This window comes from Chiloscyllium plagiosum, unplaced genomic scaffold (assembly GCF_037043375.1).
Source record: "Chiloscyllium plagiosum isolate Xiang-an unplaced genomic scaffold, Cpla_swu_hap1 HiC_scaffold_22, whole genome shotgun sequence".
NCBI lineage: Eukaryota > Metazoa > Chordata > Chondrichthyes > Orectolobiformes > Hemiscylliidae > Chiloscyllium > Chiloscyllium plagiosum.
This window is the reverse complement of record NW_028270160.1, coordinates 44404924-44423423: the sequence shown is the minus strand read 5'-3', so window position 1 is coordinate 44423423 and position 18500 is coordinate 44404924. Positions and strand designations below refer to the sequence as shown.

The window sequence follows — 18500 nt, the reverse complement described above, 5'->3', positions numbered from 1 at the left end:
TGAAATCTAATCCCATTTAGCATAATAGATAGTGCCATACAACAAAATGCAAGGTGCCCTGTAGATTTATTTTTGTCTCCAGAAGGCCTGTGTAGTGGTCAATTTTACCAATATAGGCATGTACAGACAAATATGCGACAGATGAGTTGATGATGCCAAGGCCAGGTAAGTGTTTCTTTCTGGTTTATTAACCAGGAACCTGCCAGAGACACAGTCTAGTTATTTTGCCCTTTAGAACTAGGCCATGTTGTTCAGCAGTGGTGCTACTGAGCTACACTTGGTGATGAACATTGAAGTCCCCCCACTCAGAGAACATTCAGTGATCTTGCCATCATCAATGCTTCTTCCACCTGGCGTTCAAGATGAAACTTTAGTGATTCACCTGCTAATTGGAAGGGGCTTGGTGAAAAATAGTTGGTAATCAGCAGAGACTTTCCTTATCCGTGTTTGACTCGATGCCATAGAAAGTCATGGACTTTGGAGTCAATGTTGAGGACTTTCAGGTTCTAAAAAGAGAATATTAATTAGAACAGTGAAATCAAAAGTGATAGGTTGTTTGTCAAGCCCTGGTTAGATACTGGCTCATTTCATGGACTACTTTCTCTGCATTTTGCTGCTGCACATTCTAGTGCCTGTGGTAGTGCCGTCAACAATATGGTATTCTGTACCTAAAAGTTACCCATAGGACAGAAACTTCAGGCTAAATGGAGCCAAACCATGCATCGTAAGTATTTTAAAATATCTTTTTCAATAATATAATAATTATTCCAGATAACTAACAATTTCTGATTTATTATAGTTATCTTCAGAAGTTAAGGGCTGATTTTCATCTTGAATCAGAAATTCGGCTAATTTCAGACATTATGATTTCCCATCTTGAAATACAAAGCTCACCCACACTTTCTTCACAGCAGTGTGGTAGGGATTTGCTGGAGTTGTGACTGTTGCCTGTGGAAGCAAAACTGCAACGGGTGTTGAGGTGGCAGTGTAAATGGCCCACCTCTGTTTACTGGAACTTCTGCTCAGTTTCACTAACTCTCAGCCCTAATCTCCATCCCTCCCTGCCCATTTGCCCAGGATCCATAATTTCCTTAATCCGATTCCTCTTTATGTATCCTTACCCATGTGCCTACTCACCCAAGAATAGAACTCATGAGCGCCTGAACAACATTGGGAAGTGTTTGAAATGCTTATAAAATTGTCAAAATAAATGAAATGCCATTTAAAAGATCACTTAAAAGCATAATCTTATTAGGAACCAATAAAAATGTCAAGATCAAACAAAAAACTCTTGATCCTCTCGATGAGTTAAATCCATTAATGGGTTTGGAACTCAGTAATATATTCAGAATGAGATTTTATAGAAATTTTGTTCACAAAACTCCAAAGCCAAATACATTAAAGCCTTTGAATTCATTCAAAGGGGTCAGCCAACTGTTCATGCATTGTAACAGGGAAATATGTTTGGTATTGTGGGTGCACCTCACCAAATAGACTGCAGTGGTCAACCTTCTCAAGGGCAACTAGGAATTGGCAATAACTGCTGGTCTAGCCAGCAACACCCACAACCTATGAATGATTTTTAAAATATCTGAAATTTAATGAATGGATTAAATTAGTACAGATGATTAAATAGTAAATTTCAGAATTGTTCATTGCAAGGATGTAGTTATCATGAGAATAATGCCTATGAAGATTATAACACTTTTCATGATTCAATTTAATTATCATTTGTTTCTTCAAAACAAAATCTTATTATTAATCCCTTATTTCATTATGGTGTATATAATTGTAAACAGCTTTTGAGCTTACCTGTCAAATGGTTACCAACTTCAGACCTGGTTTGTCTCATGAGTTGGTGTGAACTATGCGTAAGTGAGGATTGCAGATGCTGAAGATTGGAGTCAAGTGTGCCGTGCTGGAAAAGCACAGCAGGTCAGGCAGCATCCAGGGAGCAGGAAAATTGAAGTTTGGACAAAAACCCTTCATCAGGAATGAGGTTGGGAGCCTTGGTGGTGGAGAGATAAATGGGAGGGGGTGTGGGCTACGGGGAAGATAGCTGAGAGTGCGATAGGTGAATGGAGGTGGGGATAATGGTGATAGGTTGGAGGGGAGGATGGAGTGGATGGGTGGGAAGGAAGATGGACAGGTAGGACAGGTCATGAGGTCAGTGCTGAGCTAGAAGTTTGGAAATGGGATAAGGTGGGGGGAGGGGAAATGAGGAAACTGGTGAAATCCACATTGATGGCATAGGGTTGGAGGGTCCCAAGGCAGAAGATGAGGTGTTCTTCCTCCAGATGTTGGGTGGTTAGGGAATGGCAACAGAGGAGGCCCAGGACCTGTATGTCCTTGGCGGAGTGGGGTTGTTTGGTGGAGATGTTCTCTGATATACTCAGATGTACTCAGATACAGCAAATGACATGTGTGGAAGTGTAGGTGAAACCTTGATGGATGTGGGAGGCTCCTTTGGGGCCTTGGATGGAGGTGAGGGGGAAGGTGTGGGGCAGGTTTTGCAATTCCTGTGTTAGCAGGGGAAGGTGCCGGGAGGGGAGGGTGGGTTGTTGGGGGCGTGGACCTGATGAGGCAGTCGTGGAGGGAATGGTCTTTATGGAAAGCGGAAAGGGGAGGGAAATATATCTCTGGTGGTAGAGTCTGTTTGTATGTGGCTGAAATGGCAGAGGATAATGCGATGTATTCAGAGGTTGGTGGGGTGGAAGGTGAGGACCAGTGGGTCCTGCCCTTGTTGCATTTGGAGGATTGGGGTTCGAGGGCAGAGGTGCGGGGAGTAGATGAGATTCGCTGGAGGGCATCATCAACCATGTGGGAGGGGCAATTGCAGTCTTTAAAGAAGGAGGCCATCTGGTGTGTTCTGTGGTGGAACTCAGCCTCCTGGGAGCAGATACAGTGGAGGCAGAGGAATTGGGAATAAGGGATGGCATTTTTACAGGAGGCAGGGTGGGAGAAGGTGTAATCCAGGTAGCTGTGGGACTTGGTAGGTTTGTAGAAGATATCAGTGTTGAGTCGGTGTGAACTGTCATTTTTAAAGGCTAGCCCAGCACCATTTAATTTGCAATGGTGAGGGAGGGAGTCTGAAATATGCAATTTGCATTGGAGTTGCATCAATGTTTGGTCAGCAGTGTGCAGGCCTTTGACCCATACACTTTATCTTCCTATTTTCAAAATGTTGGCAATGTGAATATGGATACTAAACAGCAAATCAACTCCATTCCCAAATTGTTAAATCCAGCCCTAAGTTACTGCTGGTTTTTTTCATTATGCCCAAGTTTGTGCCACCTAACGTAATACTTAATTCCCATTAAGAACTAATATTTGAATTTCTATCACTAGATCAAAGACAAAATCCCCCCATCCCATGATATGATAACAATAAGCTGTTAGAACTGCTTATTAGAATTCTACAATATTAAGCCTCAGGCTTGTGTCAACAAACCTCCATTGAAATTGAAGCTATTAATGCTTTTCAACTGCAAGTTGGCTTTTTATTGTACAAATTTAAAGACCTCATAGTTTCAAAGACCTTATCCATTTTTTACACACTTTTATTTTGATTCTTCGTAATCTTCAAGTGGTATCTAACCTCTTTTAAACAGGAACCTGACCTCTGAAAGAACTCTAAGAAATTTAGATCTTTCTCTTCAACATCTAAAGCCTACACATTATGTTTTAGAAACTTCGTCATAGAAATTGCTTCTGTTTGAAGGCAGCTTCACTTTTAACTGTGCCATGGCCTCTGGAAACTGTGATTGTATGAAATGCCTCCTGCCTTATTTCCAAACCAGCTCTGTCGACAAAACTAGTGGATAATGAATCAGAGACAGAACTTCAGGACTCCAGGCTCTCACTGCATTTTGGTTAAGGCATGGAACTTATCTAATTCAATGAAAATTAAGGCCTTAGACTCCAAGTGTCATAGATAGGCAGTAGAAATGTTACGTTTTATAAATAATTTAAGTTGTCAATTTGATTTCAAGTAGAATTGACCTCAGGCCCAGAGGATAATGAATTAACATTGAATAGGAGACAAGACCCATGTGATTCTGATGAATACGGCCTTTGGAAGGGAAGAGTTCATTGCAAACCATTGTAGTATCAGGTTATAGGGTCTGTTAAGATCTCATTGAATCTCACAGACTCAAGTACATCTGATAGAACCCAAGACACAGCAAGAATATAAGGGCAGTCAGTCCTGTACCTGAAGCAGTGAAAATGTTGACCCTGTAATTCACCATGCAGACCTGCACCATGCAGTTCACACTCAGATTGAAAAGACTGAGTTCATTAGATGTCCAGAAGGTTGCTTATCTTGGGCTAAAGAGAAAGAATTTCCAATGTAACCCACATATGTGAAAGTCGGTTCTGGGATTTGAAGTTACTAGGCTTGAAAAGTGAAAAACAAGTAGGCCAATGGGAATACAGAATAGCTTTGGACCGTATCCAGGAGAATAAAATGTCAATTTAAAGGACGGTGTAAACAAGAACAATGGCAAGATTTTTTTCAGTAATTCTAGAAGTTGACTGGGCACACCTTTTCATAGTTTAGAAGATAATTTATCTAAATATTGCATTTATTCACTAAAATAAAAGAAATAACTGAAGATCTGAAATCAAAACAGAAATTGCTGGAGAAATTTAACAGAAGCTACCTCTTGGAGTCATAGAGTTCTATACCACAAAAACTGACCCTACCGTCCAACTTGCCTAAGGTGCCCAAATATCCCAAATTAATCCCATTTGCCAACGTTTGATCCATATCTCTCTAAATCCTTCCTATTCATATACCCATCCAGGTGCCTTTTAAATGTTGTAACTGTACCAGCCTCCTCCTCTGGAGCTCATTCCATACACACACCACCCTCTGCATGAAACAATTGCCTCTTAGATCTTTTTTAAATGTATCCCCCTTCACCTTAAACCTTTGGCCTCTAGTTTTGGATTCCCCTACTGTGGGAAAAAGATTTTGGCAATTCACTCTATCCATGCCCATCATTATTTCATAAACCTCTATAAGATCACCCCTTAACTTCCGACACTCCAGGGAAAACATTCCCAGGCTATTCAGTCCCTCCCTATAGCTCAAACCCTCAAATTCTGGCAATATCCTTGTAAATCTTTTCTGAACCCTTTTAAGGTTAACAACATCTTTCCTATGGCAGACCAGAATTGAATGCTGTATTCCAGAAGTAACCTAACCAATGTCCTGTACAACTGCAACATGATATCTCAAATCCTATACTCAATGTGCTGACCAATAAAGGCAAGTGTATCTTCATTACTTTGTCTACCAGTGACTCCACCTTTAAGAAATTGGGCACCTGTGCCCCAAGGTCTCTTTTTTAAGCAACACTCCCAATCTCAAGAATTTAGCTCTGTTTTATCACTACAGATGCTGTCAGGTCTGCTGAGTTTCTCCAGCAATTTCTATTTTTGTTTTGTGTTTATTTACTGTTGGTTACAGTTTGTTACCACAGAAGTCTTGAAATCTTGAGTGATCCTCAATCTTGTGATTGTTTGATCTAGAAACATAAATATCTTGTTATCAGTCTCTACACAGATGGTGACAATAGATAAGGCTCTACAATTCTATATAATGTGATCCTGTCAGTTACAATCATCTGTCAGTTCACAACTGGATCTATTGTAAGTGGGCTTCGGATTGTTTTTAGATTATTCTGCCACACATGTCTTATGTTACACAGGAACTATGTCAGTAAGCATCGTCATTTCAGTTGAAAGTTCTTCATGCTAATTTCACTCCATCAGTTTACAGAAAAAACTTACACTAGTTGTAAAAAGAACTGACTCTGTCAGAAGCATAAAGCAAACCATGCAAACTAATGTGTCAAAATGGTTTTCTATCTTCATTTCATGTCAGCGTGGATGCTATTGCATCAATTGGGATGTCTTGGTTGAATGATTTGCAGAAACTTGCTGAGTGGGCGAGAAAAGCCAGGGTGGATCCCAATGATCCGCAGAATTCAGATTTAATGCAAGTAATTAAGGTTAGTGAAAAGATTCTATGTGTTTGTTGTTTACCGCAACAGAATGATGATTTTATTTTCAAAAATTGTCCATTGTGTGTTTCTTTTCACATTATAGGCAGCATGGTGGCTTAATAGTTAGCATTGTTGCCTCACAGCACCAGAGACCCAAGTTTGGTTCCAGCCTCGGGTGACTGTCTGTGTGGAGTTTACACATTCTCCTTGTGTCTGCGTGGGTTTCCTCTGGGTGCTGCGGTTTCTTCCCACAATTCAAAGATGTTCAGGTTTGGTGAATTGGCCATGCTAAGTTGCCATAGTATTCAGGGATGTCTAGGTTATGTGCATTAATCAGGGGTAAACATAGGTCTGTGTCAGTTACACTTCGGAGGGTCGGTGTAGACTTGTGGGCCGAATGGCCTGTTTCCACACTGTAGGAATTCTAATTCTTAAAGTAAAAAATTGTTGTCAAGTGCCTCGAATAAATGATAATAAATTATATTTACCATTATTCTACAGTTACATTATTTTTTTGATAAAAAATTCAAATTAAGTTCAAGGGTGTAATTTATGCTTTTGTTTTTCTTTAACAGTATGCAACTGAGGAGGGCCAATATGCTCCTGAATACTTTAGATTAGACCAAATACAAGAAGAGTTTAATTTTGTGCCAGATAAAAAACTGGAGCTCTCTAAACGTTTTCGATTACTGATGCTTAGAAATTCTGGAGTTCCTGAATATTGTTGCTTTAAGCAAGTGCCGCCATATGACAGAGAGATATCTGACAATATTTTCGAGGTATAGATTCTCAAAAAAGTAGCTGATAGAAAAATAAAGTTGGGATATCATTGTGATGCTCATTTTGAGGGTGAAATATGGGGAGCTATTAAATAAAGAAATTGTGTTTATTTTTCAAATCTTGGTGAAAATAAGTATAGAGTAGAACTGGCATTAATTATTAGAGATAACATGCTTTGAAAGGAGTCAGAGGAAAGATACCACAGCTTTTGGCCATAATATTTGGAACACTGGTATCTCCATAAGGTGACACAGGATAATAGTAGAAATTGAAGTATGCATTTCCCTGAAAGTAGAAATATAGGTAGATAAAGCTATATAAACTGCATTTTATATTCTATAGTCCATTAGTCCATGGTTTATAGTCCATTAATAAAGGCACAATACAAAATACAGCACTGTTTATGCCAGTGCTTGAAATATTAAGTACGTTTAATTCATTCACCAGATGAGGGCATCATTGGCTAGGCCAGCATTTATTATCCATCTCTAATTGTCCAGATGGCAGTTTAAGCGTCAACCACATTGCTGTGGGTCTGGAGTTACATGTAGGCCAGACCAGGTAGGGATGGCAGATTTCCTTCCCTAAAGGAAATTAATGAATTAGATGGATTTTTCCAACAATCAACTCATTGTCATTATTAGACTCTTAATTCCAGATATTTGTTGAATTCAAATTCCACCATCTGCCATGGTGGGTTCCAAACCCACACACCCAGCACATTACCTGATTCTTTGAATTAACAGTCCGGTGATAATACCACTAGGCTATTGCCTCCTCATACTTTTGTAGATATGCACAGTATTGCTTTATTAGAATGATGCAAAGATTGAACAATATTGGTCAAGGAGACGTGAGAAACTAGGACTATTTCTACTGGAGCAGAAAAGGCCTAAGAAATGTAATAGACTTCTAAAATTATACGGGTTTTAACATTTCCTCTAGATTGGATACAGTGACAAGTTGAATTTTGCGGAAGTGAAGCTGGGAGAAACTTGTGTGTGATTCTTTTTCACAGGTAGAAATTGAGGCAGAGGAAAATGGAGCACCATGAAGTATAAGGATGGTAGTGGGGTATATTTTAAATTCTTTGAACAAAGAACCATAATGAGCACAATCACAAAATTACACAATTTTTGTGATGCAGAAGGTCATTCTGCCTATCAAGCATTTTGATTTGGTGTCAATCTCCTGGTTTATTCCCAATGACTTTGTATGTTGTCTTTATTTAAATAATCATCCAATGTCCTCTTGAATGCCTCAAATGAATCCACCTCCACCACACATCCATGATTTGGAGATGCCGGTGTTGGACTGGGGTGTACAAAGTTAAAAATCACACAACACCAGGTTATAGTCCAACAGGTTTAATTGGAAACACACTATCTTTCGGAGCGACGGTCCTTCATCAGGTGATTGTGGAGGGCTCGATCGTAACACAGAATTTATAGCAAAAATTTGCAGTGTGATGTAACTGAAATTATACATTAAAAAATTGATTGTCTGTTAAGCCTTTCATCTGTTAGAATACAGTGATAGTTTCACTTCTTACATGTGTAAATCATAAAACTTTTTTTTAAAGTTGCATTCTCGGGTTAGCTGTTAATAATGGTGATAGCTAGACAATATGTTGAAGGTGTTAGCCCCTTGTGTTCTCTGTCTATGACCTGATGTTTAGATTGATTCTAATCTAAAAAGTGAGATAACAGAGTTTTACATAAATTCATGCAGTTTTTGAGCTCAGAGTTCTACATGAATGTGTGCAGTTTTTGAGCAAAGTGCAATGTAACTCTGCAAGTACAAATTCACCCCACAAAATATATGTGTGCATGTGGGTCTTTGTCTGTGTGTGTGTGTGTCTATCTGGGGTGGGAGTTGTGAGTTTGAGAACGTGTGTGTATATGCGTGTGTAGTGAGTGCAGAATGTCTTAAGTCTGTGAGGGGGTGCATGTGTGAGTGTGGGAGTGTGTGTGTCTATAAGGGTGTGTGTGGGTGTCTGTGTGCGCGCCTGTGTGTACCTGTGTCCGTGTGTATGTGAGAGTGTGTGTGTGGGTAGGAATATCTGTGTGTGATATTTCTACACACACACACTCTCACATACACACGGACACAGGTACACATAGACGCGCACACAAACAGCCACACACAACCTTATGGACACACACACTCCCACACTCACACATGCACCCCCTCACAGACTTAAGACACTCTGCACTCACTACACACACACACATACACACACTTACTCACACTCACAACCCCCACCCCAGATGGACACACACACAGACAAAGATCCACATGCACACATATATTTTGTGGGGTGAATCTGCACTTGCAGAGTTATATTGCACTTTGCTCAAAAACTGCATACATTCATGTAGAACTCTGAGCTCAAAAACTGCATGAATTTATGTAAAAGTCTTTTATCTCACTTTTTAGATTAGAATCAATCTAAACATCAGGTCATAGACAGAGAACACAGGGGGCTAACACCTTCAACATATTGTCTAGCTATCACCATTATTAACAGCTAACCCGAGAATGCAACTTTAAAAAAAAAGTTTTGTGATTTACGCATGAAATAAGTGAAACTATCACTGTATTCTAACAGATGAAAGGCTTAACAGACAATCAATTTTTCAATGTATAATTTCAGTTACATCTCACTGTAAATTTTTGCTATAAATTCTGTGTTACGATCGAGCCCTCCACTATCACCTGATGAAGGACCGTCGCTCCGAAAGATAGTGTGCTTCCAATTAAACCTGTTGGACTATAACCTGGTGTTGTGTGATTTTTAACTTACCACACATCCAGACATTGCATTCTAACTACATTTCCTTTTGAAAAACAAAAGCTGAATGGTTTTCAATTTCTTATGAGTGAAACAGTTTCTCCCTATCTTTTTTGTCCACAGTTCTCATGATTCTGAAAACTTCTATCAGATTTCTTTTGTCAGATTTCCCCAAGTTATCCTCATAAATGATGTTTTTCATCCATGGACTCATTCTTGTAAACCTCTTCTGTGCACTACTGCATTCATATCAGTTTTAAAGTGTGGCACACAGGACATAGTGCTCCAGTTGACTTCTAACTAATGTTCTACATAGGTTCAACATAACTCCCTCCTCTTTCAGGCTACACTCTACTTATGATGCCTGGAACACTGTATGCTTTATTATCTGCTCTCTCTACTAGTCATTATGCATATTTACATATCTCTGTGTATTTTCCTGATCAGTTACACAAATTTTACACTAATTTCTCAGCAGAGCAAAGGAAAAATTTCTTAAATTATTTTTGGTTTGTTACAGTATTTATATTATATTGTGAACAGTGTCACGTTTTTCGTAATTTTCCAGGAATTTGAAAGCCAAAGGGATGACGTTTTTATAATTATGGGTGAAGATTCACTGACAGAACAGAGAATGATGGCACTCAAGCATCTAGAAAAGGTAGCAAAGTAAACCCCTCGATCATTATAATCAATCAATGTAAAAATATGATTGCAATAATTTATAGATTGTGACCCTTACAGCTCTGTTGACAAATGACAACTTCAATGTGGTCTTATTTGCGATGCCAGCAGGAAGTTTGGCAACTGCCAGTTGCTTGTAAAAGAGGAGAGACATCCCCTTCCTCCCCTTTTGAAATTTTCCATTACTGCCTATTTAAGAAGGTTAAACTGTTTTTTAATTACTGCATTCTTCAAAAGTCAAGGTTTTTCCCTCATCTGGGTCGTGTACCAATAAAACTCAAATATTAACTTATAGATTTTAAATAGGCATATATGTAGGGGACTGGGTCTGGGTGCGTTACTTTTCGGAGGGTTGGTGTGGACTTGTTGGACCAAAGAGCCTGTTTCCACACTGTAAGGAATCTAAAAAAAATGAACATATAAATTAGGAGCTTATGTAGGCCATTTAATCCTTCAAAACTGCCCCACCATTCTACAAAATTATAGTTGATCTGATTGAACCTCAAATCTGCTTTCTATCTACCCTTGGTAATTTTTCAATACTTTGATTAACAAGAATCTATTTACCTATTATTTTAAAATATTCAAGGATTCTGCTTGTCCCATCTTTTCAGGAAGAACATTCCAAAGACTTTCAAAGTTCTGGAAGAAAATATTTTGCCTCATCCCTATTTTAAATGAACAACCCTGATTTTCAAACAGTGATCTCTGGTTCTAGAAATTCTCATAAGAAGAAACATCTGGGCAGCACGATGGCTCAGTGATTAGCACTGCCACCTCACAGCGCCAAGGACCTGGGTTTGATTCAAGCCTCAGGTGACTCTCTGTGGAGTTTGCACGTTCTCCCCATGTCTGTATATCCAAAGGTGTGCAGTTTAAGTGAATTGGCCATGCTAAAAGTGCCCATAGTGTAGGTTATTAGTCAGGGGTAAATATAGGGTGGGGGAATGGGTCTGGGTGGGTTACTCTTTGGAGGGTGGATGCGGATTTTTGGGCTGAAGGGCCTGTTTCCACATTGTAGGGATTCTAATTCTAATTCATCCTCTCCTCATCTACATTGTCAAGACCGCTCAGGATCTTCTTTGTTTCAGTCAAGTTAACTCTTAACTCTTCTAAATTCCGTTGTGGTTCTGTTCGCCGAGCTGGAAGTTTTTGTTGCAAACGTTTCGTCCCCTGGCTAGGCGACATCATCAGTGCTTGGGAGCCTCCTGCGAAGCGCTTCTTTGATGTTTCCTCCGGTGTTTATAGTGGTCTGTCCCTGCCGCTTCCGGTTGTCAGTTTCAGCTGTCCGCTGTAGTGGTTGGTATATTGGGTCCAGGTCGATGTGTTTGTTGATGGAGTTTGTGGATGAATGCCATGCCATCCTAGAGGCATGGCATTCATCCACAAACTCCATCAACAAACACATCGACCTGGACCCAATATACCAACCACTACAGCGGACAGCTGAAACTGACAACCGGAAGCGGCAGGGACAGACCACTATAAACACCGGAGGAAACATCAAAGAAGCGCTTCGCAGGAGGCTCCCAAGCACTGATGATGTCGCCTAGCCAGGGGACGAAACGTTTGCAACAAAAACTTCCAGCTCGGCGAACAGAACCACAACAACGAGCACCCGAGCTACAAATCTTCGCACAAACTTTGAACATCTTCTAAATTCCAATGGGTACAAGCCTACCCTGTCTAACCTTTCTACATATGACAATTTGCCATTCTATACGTCATTGTCTGTATTGCCTCCAGTGTATTTACATCCTATCTTAAATCAGGTGACCAGTACTTTGCACAATCCTACAGATGTGGTCTCACCATTACCTTGTATAACTGAAGCATGACTTTCCTATCTTTTATTCAACTCTCCACATGATAAATGATCATATTTTGTTAGCATCCTTATTACTTGCTAAACCTGCATACTAATCTTTTGCAATTTATATGAGAAGACTGAGATCCCTTTTCATCTCAGAGCTTTGCAGTCTCTCTCCATTTAGATAATATTTTTAATTTTATTCCTGGTAAAATGAACAATTTCACACTTTCTCACTTATACTTCAATTGTCACAACTTTGCCCAGTCACTTAATCTAACTATATCATTTTTCTAATCTCTGTATGCCCTGTTTCAACTCATATAAATGGTAATGTGATGGAGGAAGCATTACAATCCTCACTTCCTTTAATGAAAAGTTCTACAACATTGAACAGTTATTGAATTTTGATTACTTTGGTTTTCATTTATTTACAAATCTAAATTAGAAATGCATTTATCATATTTAATTGTGAAAACTCTGGCCTCTTGACAACATTGTGAATAGATTCTAGACACGAAGGTAGTTAGCAGGTAGACTACATCCTAGTAGTACCTGATTTACAGTTATTTTATAATCCTCATATATTTTTTCATCTACCGTTGCTACTACACCATGAGAGCAATCCTTTTCAATTTTTGCAATAATGGTCCCTGTCAACTCTAGCTCTGATTTTTCCTTAGGTCTGCAGCAAAGTGGTCTGTCCTTCTTCTAAACCCGTATGTTGGCCTTATATCCTCAAATCAGGTTGCCAGGCACTAAATACCTGAGGTTCATTGGTGATCACATTATCTTGAACTGCAAGCTTTGCTTCTATGTAAAAAAGCTCACTCCAGTTTATCCTCAATGATTTTAACTACTTCTTTCCAAGCAAGGTTGGTTTTTTTCACACTTCACCATAATAATGCACAATCTTATTTCCTGAAGGTGATTGGGACTCTCATCCTTCCCTGGGGATTTTCTCTCCATAGCTTAATTCTATGTGTAATTTCTCCAACTGACACTGACACAATGTTTAACAATCTAGCAATTCAGGAATCATGCTGACTGATACCCCCTTGTCTACCTCCACGAACAGTTATGTGTGTCAAGACCATCATTAAAGCATTAATACTACTGCTTCAGTCATTTCATGGGAAAGTGAGTACCACAATCTCGCAACTGTATGTAAAGGAGATTACACCTAAATCTTTAATTTCTTCTATTATTGGTTCTGTTATGTTTATACCCTCAGTTCTGGACAAACCCACAAATAGAATCAATTTTGCTGAGTTCATAATTTAAAGACCTCTATCAGCTTTCTGTTAATACTTCTCTTTTCCAGAGTTGTGTATTCTCAAGTCATCCTTGTAAATATGAAAGGAAACTACTATCAAATAGCACAAAATTTATTTCATAAATATATATTTCCCAAATTGTTACCAGTATCCATTCAGATTATGGTAACAGTTAAGGAGAAAATCATTTTGGTGTATGTACTGAATTCAATTAGCTTTTAGTTTTGAATGTGTGAATAATTTGATCAACATATAAAGCTAAGTCTTTCAGTTAATCTTAAAGCTTAGATCATTGGAGATATTTAGATTGCTTTTCCTATGCATGAAGTAGTTCTAAAACTTTTAATTTTAAAATAATTAATTAACATGTTATCTGGAAGGTGAAAGCTTCTGTGATGAAAAAGCTTTTGAGGGTCAAGCACCATTATACAGTGCAAGATATGGTTGTTGAATGTGAAGAAATTAGAACTATAAGGTGAGTTACTTGTTACATTTACTGAATTGTGAAAGAAAAAAAGTCAAAATTTTCACTCAATTTGATGAAAGTAAATGGCCGATAAAATAATACAAATACAAACCAAAAGCATGGAATAATACCTGTTCCATAGTTAGTAATTGCATGCCCTCTTGGGAGAGTGTGAACAGTAAGAGGGAAATGATTGAATTGGGAGTAAATATTATGTGATGCAATGAAATAGGTCGACTTTAGCCAGGAAATTGGCAAGCAGTATACCTTTGGTGACAGCCTGCTGTGGTCCCTTGTAGGATCATAGAGTCATAGAGTGATACAGCACAGAAAAGGCCTTTTGGCCCTTCAAGTCTGCACCAAAATTATTATCAATAAAGGTGCACTAATCCCAATTTTCTGCACTTGTCCCATATCCTTGAATTTTATATTTCAAGTGCTCATCCAAATATGTTTTAAATGTTGTAAGGTTTCAGCCTCTACTACCTTCCGAGACATTGCATTCTAGACTCCCACCACCCTTTGAGTGAAAAACATTTTTCCTCAAACCCTCTCTGAATCTCCTGCCCCTGACCCTAAAACAATGACCCTTGTGATTGACCCCTCAACCAAGGGGAACAGCTGCTCTCTATTCACCGTGTCCTTATTTCTCATGATCATATACACCTCAATCATGTCCCCCCTCAGTCTTCGCTGCTGTAAAGAAAATAATACAAGGCCTATCTAGTCTCTCCTTACAGCTCAATTTTTCCATCCAAGGCAACATACTGGTGAATCTCCTCTCTATCCTCTCTAGTGCTATTATATCCTTCCTCTGATGAGGTGACCAGAATTTCACACAATACTCAGCTGTGGCCTAACCAATGCTCTGTACAACTCAAACATTATGTCCTTGCTCTTCTGCTCTATGCCATAATTGAGTGTCCCATATGTCTTTTTCCACAAACAGAGAGATGCTTTCTGTTTTGGGGGTCTGGTTGGTACTTTCTCTGCTGCCCAGGCCCTTACAGCTTTTAACACTATGCTGCTCAACTGGATACAGGGCTGTCATCAGGTAGAAATTCCTTGGCTCAAAAGACTGTGGGTTCTGCTCAGTCTCACATTTTCCCTCCACTGTTCTTTAAAGGTAGCATATCATTGCACAGTTTAAAATAATATGCTGCACTTGATTTCTGTTTATAATCCTAAAACAGAAAACATTTGATCTTTTACATGAACAGTAAAAATGCTATAATTGCTTATTCTTACATAGTAAATTTGGACATTTAGTTTAATGAAATGGGTTTAAGTACAAACTGTGCATTAAAGGGCATGTATAGAATGCAACAATCCATATTTACATTCCCTTCGAACCATGTAGTGGTTATAACCAGGTGGACCTTGTTGATTGCATGATCCTTGATTGGGGTTGTTAACCTGGGCCAATCAGGGAGCCCTGGCTGACAGCTACAAACATGGGATGCAGCTGGCCACAGCCTGTGTACTGTACACAGATATATAAAGGGTGACTTGCTGACAGGATGCCCACCTCTGCGTAGTTATTTCAGCGGCAAGATCTCACCCAGACTGAGAACATACACCAGGGAACCGTTATGGATTAATGGTATGACTTTGGTTCAAGTCTCCTATGAAAAGCATTTGGGTGCAGTTACCACTAATTGTAGTAAGAGGCTCAGCTCCAAGCCAACTGGGGTGGAATTAGTTGAGAACGATTCACCTTGAATGGCTTAATAGTTTTTGATTACAAAATTGCTGCCCAAATACAGTTCTAATGAAATACCCAGGGGTTTTTCAGGAAGGGCTAGAGACGATCATAGGGGCTAAAGCCACTTTATATGTTGATCAAGAAACAATTCCATGATTTTGCAAGGCCCACCCAGTGCAATGTGCCTTACAGGCAGAAATAAAGATGGAAATCAGGAGGCTGGAAAACGAAGAAATCACTAAACCAGTGCAGTTGGGGAATGGGCATCACCGGTCATGCTGATTGTGAAGCCTGACTGCTTGGTTTGCCTTTGTGGGGATTTTAAGCAAATGATAAACTGCTTCTTATAATTGGATAAATATCCAATCGTTTGCATGGAAGATTTGTACACAAAATTAGTGGGGGTGGCTGCCGTTCATGAAGCTGGACATGAGCCACATTAAGTACAATTGTGACTAGGTGAGGTGACCCAGAGGTACACCACAATTAATACCCATAAGGATTTGTACCAATATACAAGACTGCCATTTGGGGTACCATTAGCTTGCACCCTTTTCCAGCAGATGATGAAGAATATTTTATAAAGTCTACCCCAGGTTGCTATTTATTTGGATGACGTGCTAACAATTGAGAAGACCAATAAAGAACGCTTGAAGAATTGGATATAGTGCTTAAACATTTCTCCCGGATGGGCATATGCCTTGGAAGGGAAAAATGTGTGTTCCAGGCACCCCAAATGACCTATCTGGGTTACAGAGTCAACAAAACTATGTTACACCCATTGGAAGATAAAGTCACGGTGACCAAAGGTGCCCAGCTCCCATGTCTGTACCGGAGTTTGGCCCTCTTGCATCTGCTTTGAAAATGGGTCAGCCTTGGAAATGGTTATGTAGTCAAGAAGTAGCCTTTAGGAAAGTGAAAAAGAAGTTATTGTCATCCTGGATGTTGACCCACTATGATCCAAAGCGAGAGATAGTGCTGACATGTGATGCCTCCCCGTATGGTATCTGTTGGTCCAATGGATGCTTCCCGGACTTTGGCTGATGCTGAGCGCAAATGTGCCCAGATAGACAAGGAAGGTTTGGCCGTCATTTTTGGTATGAGGAAGTTCCACCAATACCTTTACAGACATGAAAATTTCATAGTTACAGACCACAAACCTCCGCAAGGCCTATTTAAAAAAGACAAGTTGGTGTTGCCCATAGCTTTGATTGAATTCAGGGATGGATCCTTATTCTTTAGGTGTACAAGAACACCATCAAGGAAGCCAAATGGCTAATGTGGATGCCTTGAGCCACCTCCCACTGGCAGATACTTCACTGGTGGTGCCTCCCTGGAAGAGTCCATTCTGGTTTTAAACTTTCTGGATGCTCTTCTGGTCACTGCTGACAATATCCATCTGGGACACAAAAAGATCCCATCCTTCCAAAACTGAAACAACTGGAGGTAATGGGGGAAAGAGCCATCACAACTAAGCTTGAAGATTTTCTGAAACCAGTGAGGTCAGATCACCACAGAGGATGGGGAGCGAAAGTGATTGTCCCAAATAAAGCTCACCACCAGATACTGGCTGAACTCCACCAAGGTCATCCAGGGATTTCCAAAATGAAGATGTTAACAAGATGTTATGTCTGGTGGCCAGGATTGGATGCCAACATAATTGCATTGGTGTGGCAGTGCCCAGTTTGCCCAGAACCCCTAAATGTGGAGAATTGCTGGGTAAACCCTGGACTCGGGTACACTCGGGTGGACTATGCTGGTCATTTCTTGGGCTCAATGTTCTTGGTCATTATGGATATCTATTCAAAGTAGTTGGCAAACTCAGGGACGACAATTGAAAAGCTGGGAACATCGTCTACGATACGCAGACTCCAGGAAGTATTGATCACAGATAATGGGACATCATTTACCAGTGAGGAATTCCAGTATTTCCTGAAGTCAGATGGTATTTGCCATGTTCCAACAGATCCACACTATCCGTTGCCCAATGGATCTGTCAAAAAGTGTGGTCCAAACATTGAAGGCAGGCTTAATGGAATGGCTACACCTTTACTTAATACCAAACTATCCTGTTCCTGTTCAATTATAGGACCACCCCTCATGCAAATACAGTGATAGCTTCAGCAGAGTTGCTAATGAGGAGACGACTCCGCACCAGGTTAAATCTGGTATTCCCAGACCTGTGGCAGTGGGTGAAACAGCAGCAAGAATGGAAATGCCAGCCACATGCTTCCTTGAAGTGAAAAAGACAGTTTACTTCAGGAGATAAAATTTGATGCCAGAACCACGAAAATGGTACTGCATGTGTATGAGAGAAGGTTGTCATAAGGTCAGGTCCCATGACATGCAAAGTTCAGGCCGGTGAGGCGGTCCTGAACAAACATATGAATTACCTGAAAAGTGTTACATCGCAAATGGGGCAGGAGCAAAACATAACTGCCACCTCAAAAAAACCAGGAAGCCTGTCAGAAACCATGGGTTCTCCCCCTCTGTCTGGCATCAAGGACACCTCAGAGCTGAGATGGATACAGCTTCACTACATTACTGCCAGAAGAAGAGGCAGAAACTGTCCTGTGATACTCCAGATGCAAGAGACAAGCTACAGTCCAGTACATGCTGCCCATGCCAGAGTCCAAATGAGCGGAACTAGACCTGCGGCGAAAACTTCCCAGGAGGAGCTGCCAGACAAAATCAGCCCTACACCCCAGACTTAGGAAGGGAGGGATGTAGTCAGTGGAACCAGTTGGGTCTCATTGACTATGAGATCCTTGATTGGGTTACATTGGCATATTAAAGAACGAAAAAAATCAAACCACCCCTTAACCTTCCCTCCTCCTGGAAAACTGTGTCAGCTTCTCCAAGCTGTCCATCTGACTAAAATAAAATAAAAATAAAAATAAACAAATAAACAGGGGATTCAGAGAGCCTCCTGACTTCAGGGACTGACTCTGAGTTGACTGGTAACTATAA

The 18500-nt window shown here is 40.0% G+C and overlaps 1 protein-coding gene across 1 annotated transcript in view; it reads left to right on the top strand.

The window, feature by feature from the left end:
- Nucleotides 1-18500, top strand: part of LOC148145982 (coiled-coil and C2 domain-containing protein 2A-like) — a 73999-nt gene that overhangs the window by 23293 nt on the left and 32206 nt on the right. The window contains exons 5-8 of the mRNA XM_087999269.1: nt 5894-6020; nt 6590-6793; nt 10157-10249; nt 13740-13834. Of these exons, the coding sequence (XP_087855395.1) occupies nt 5894-6020; nt 6590-6793; nt 10157-10249; nt 13740-13834 (519 nt within the window). The remainder of the gene's footprint in view (nt 1-5893; nt 6021-6589; nt 6794-10156; nt 10250-13739; nt 13835-18500) is intronic.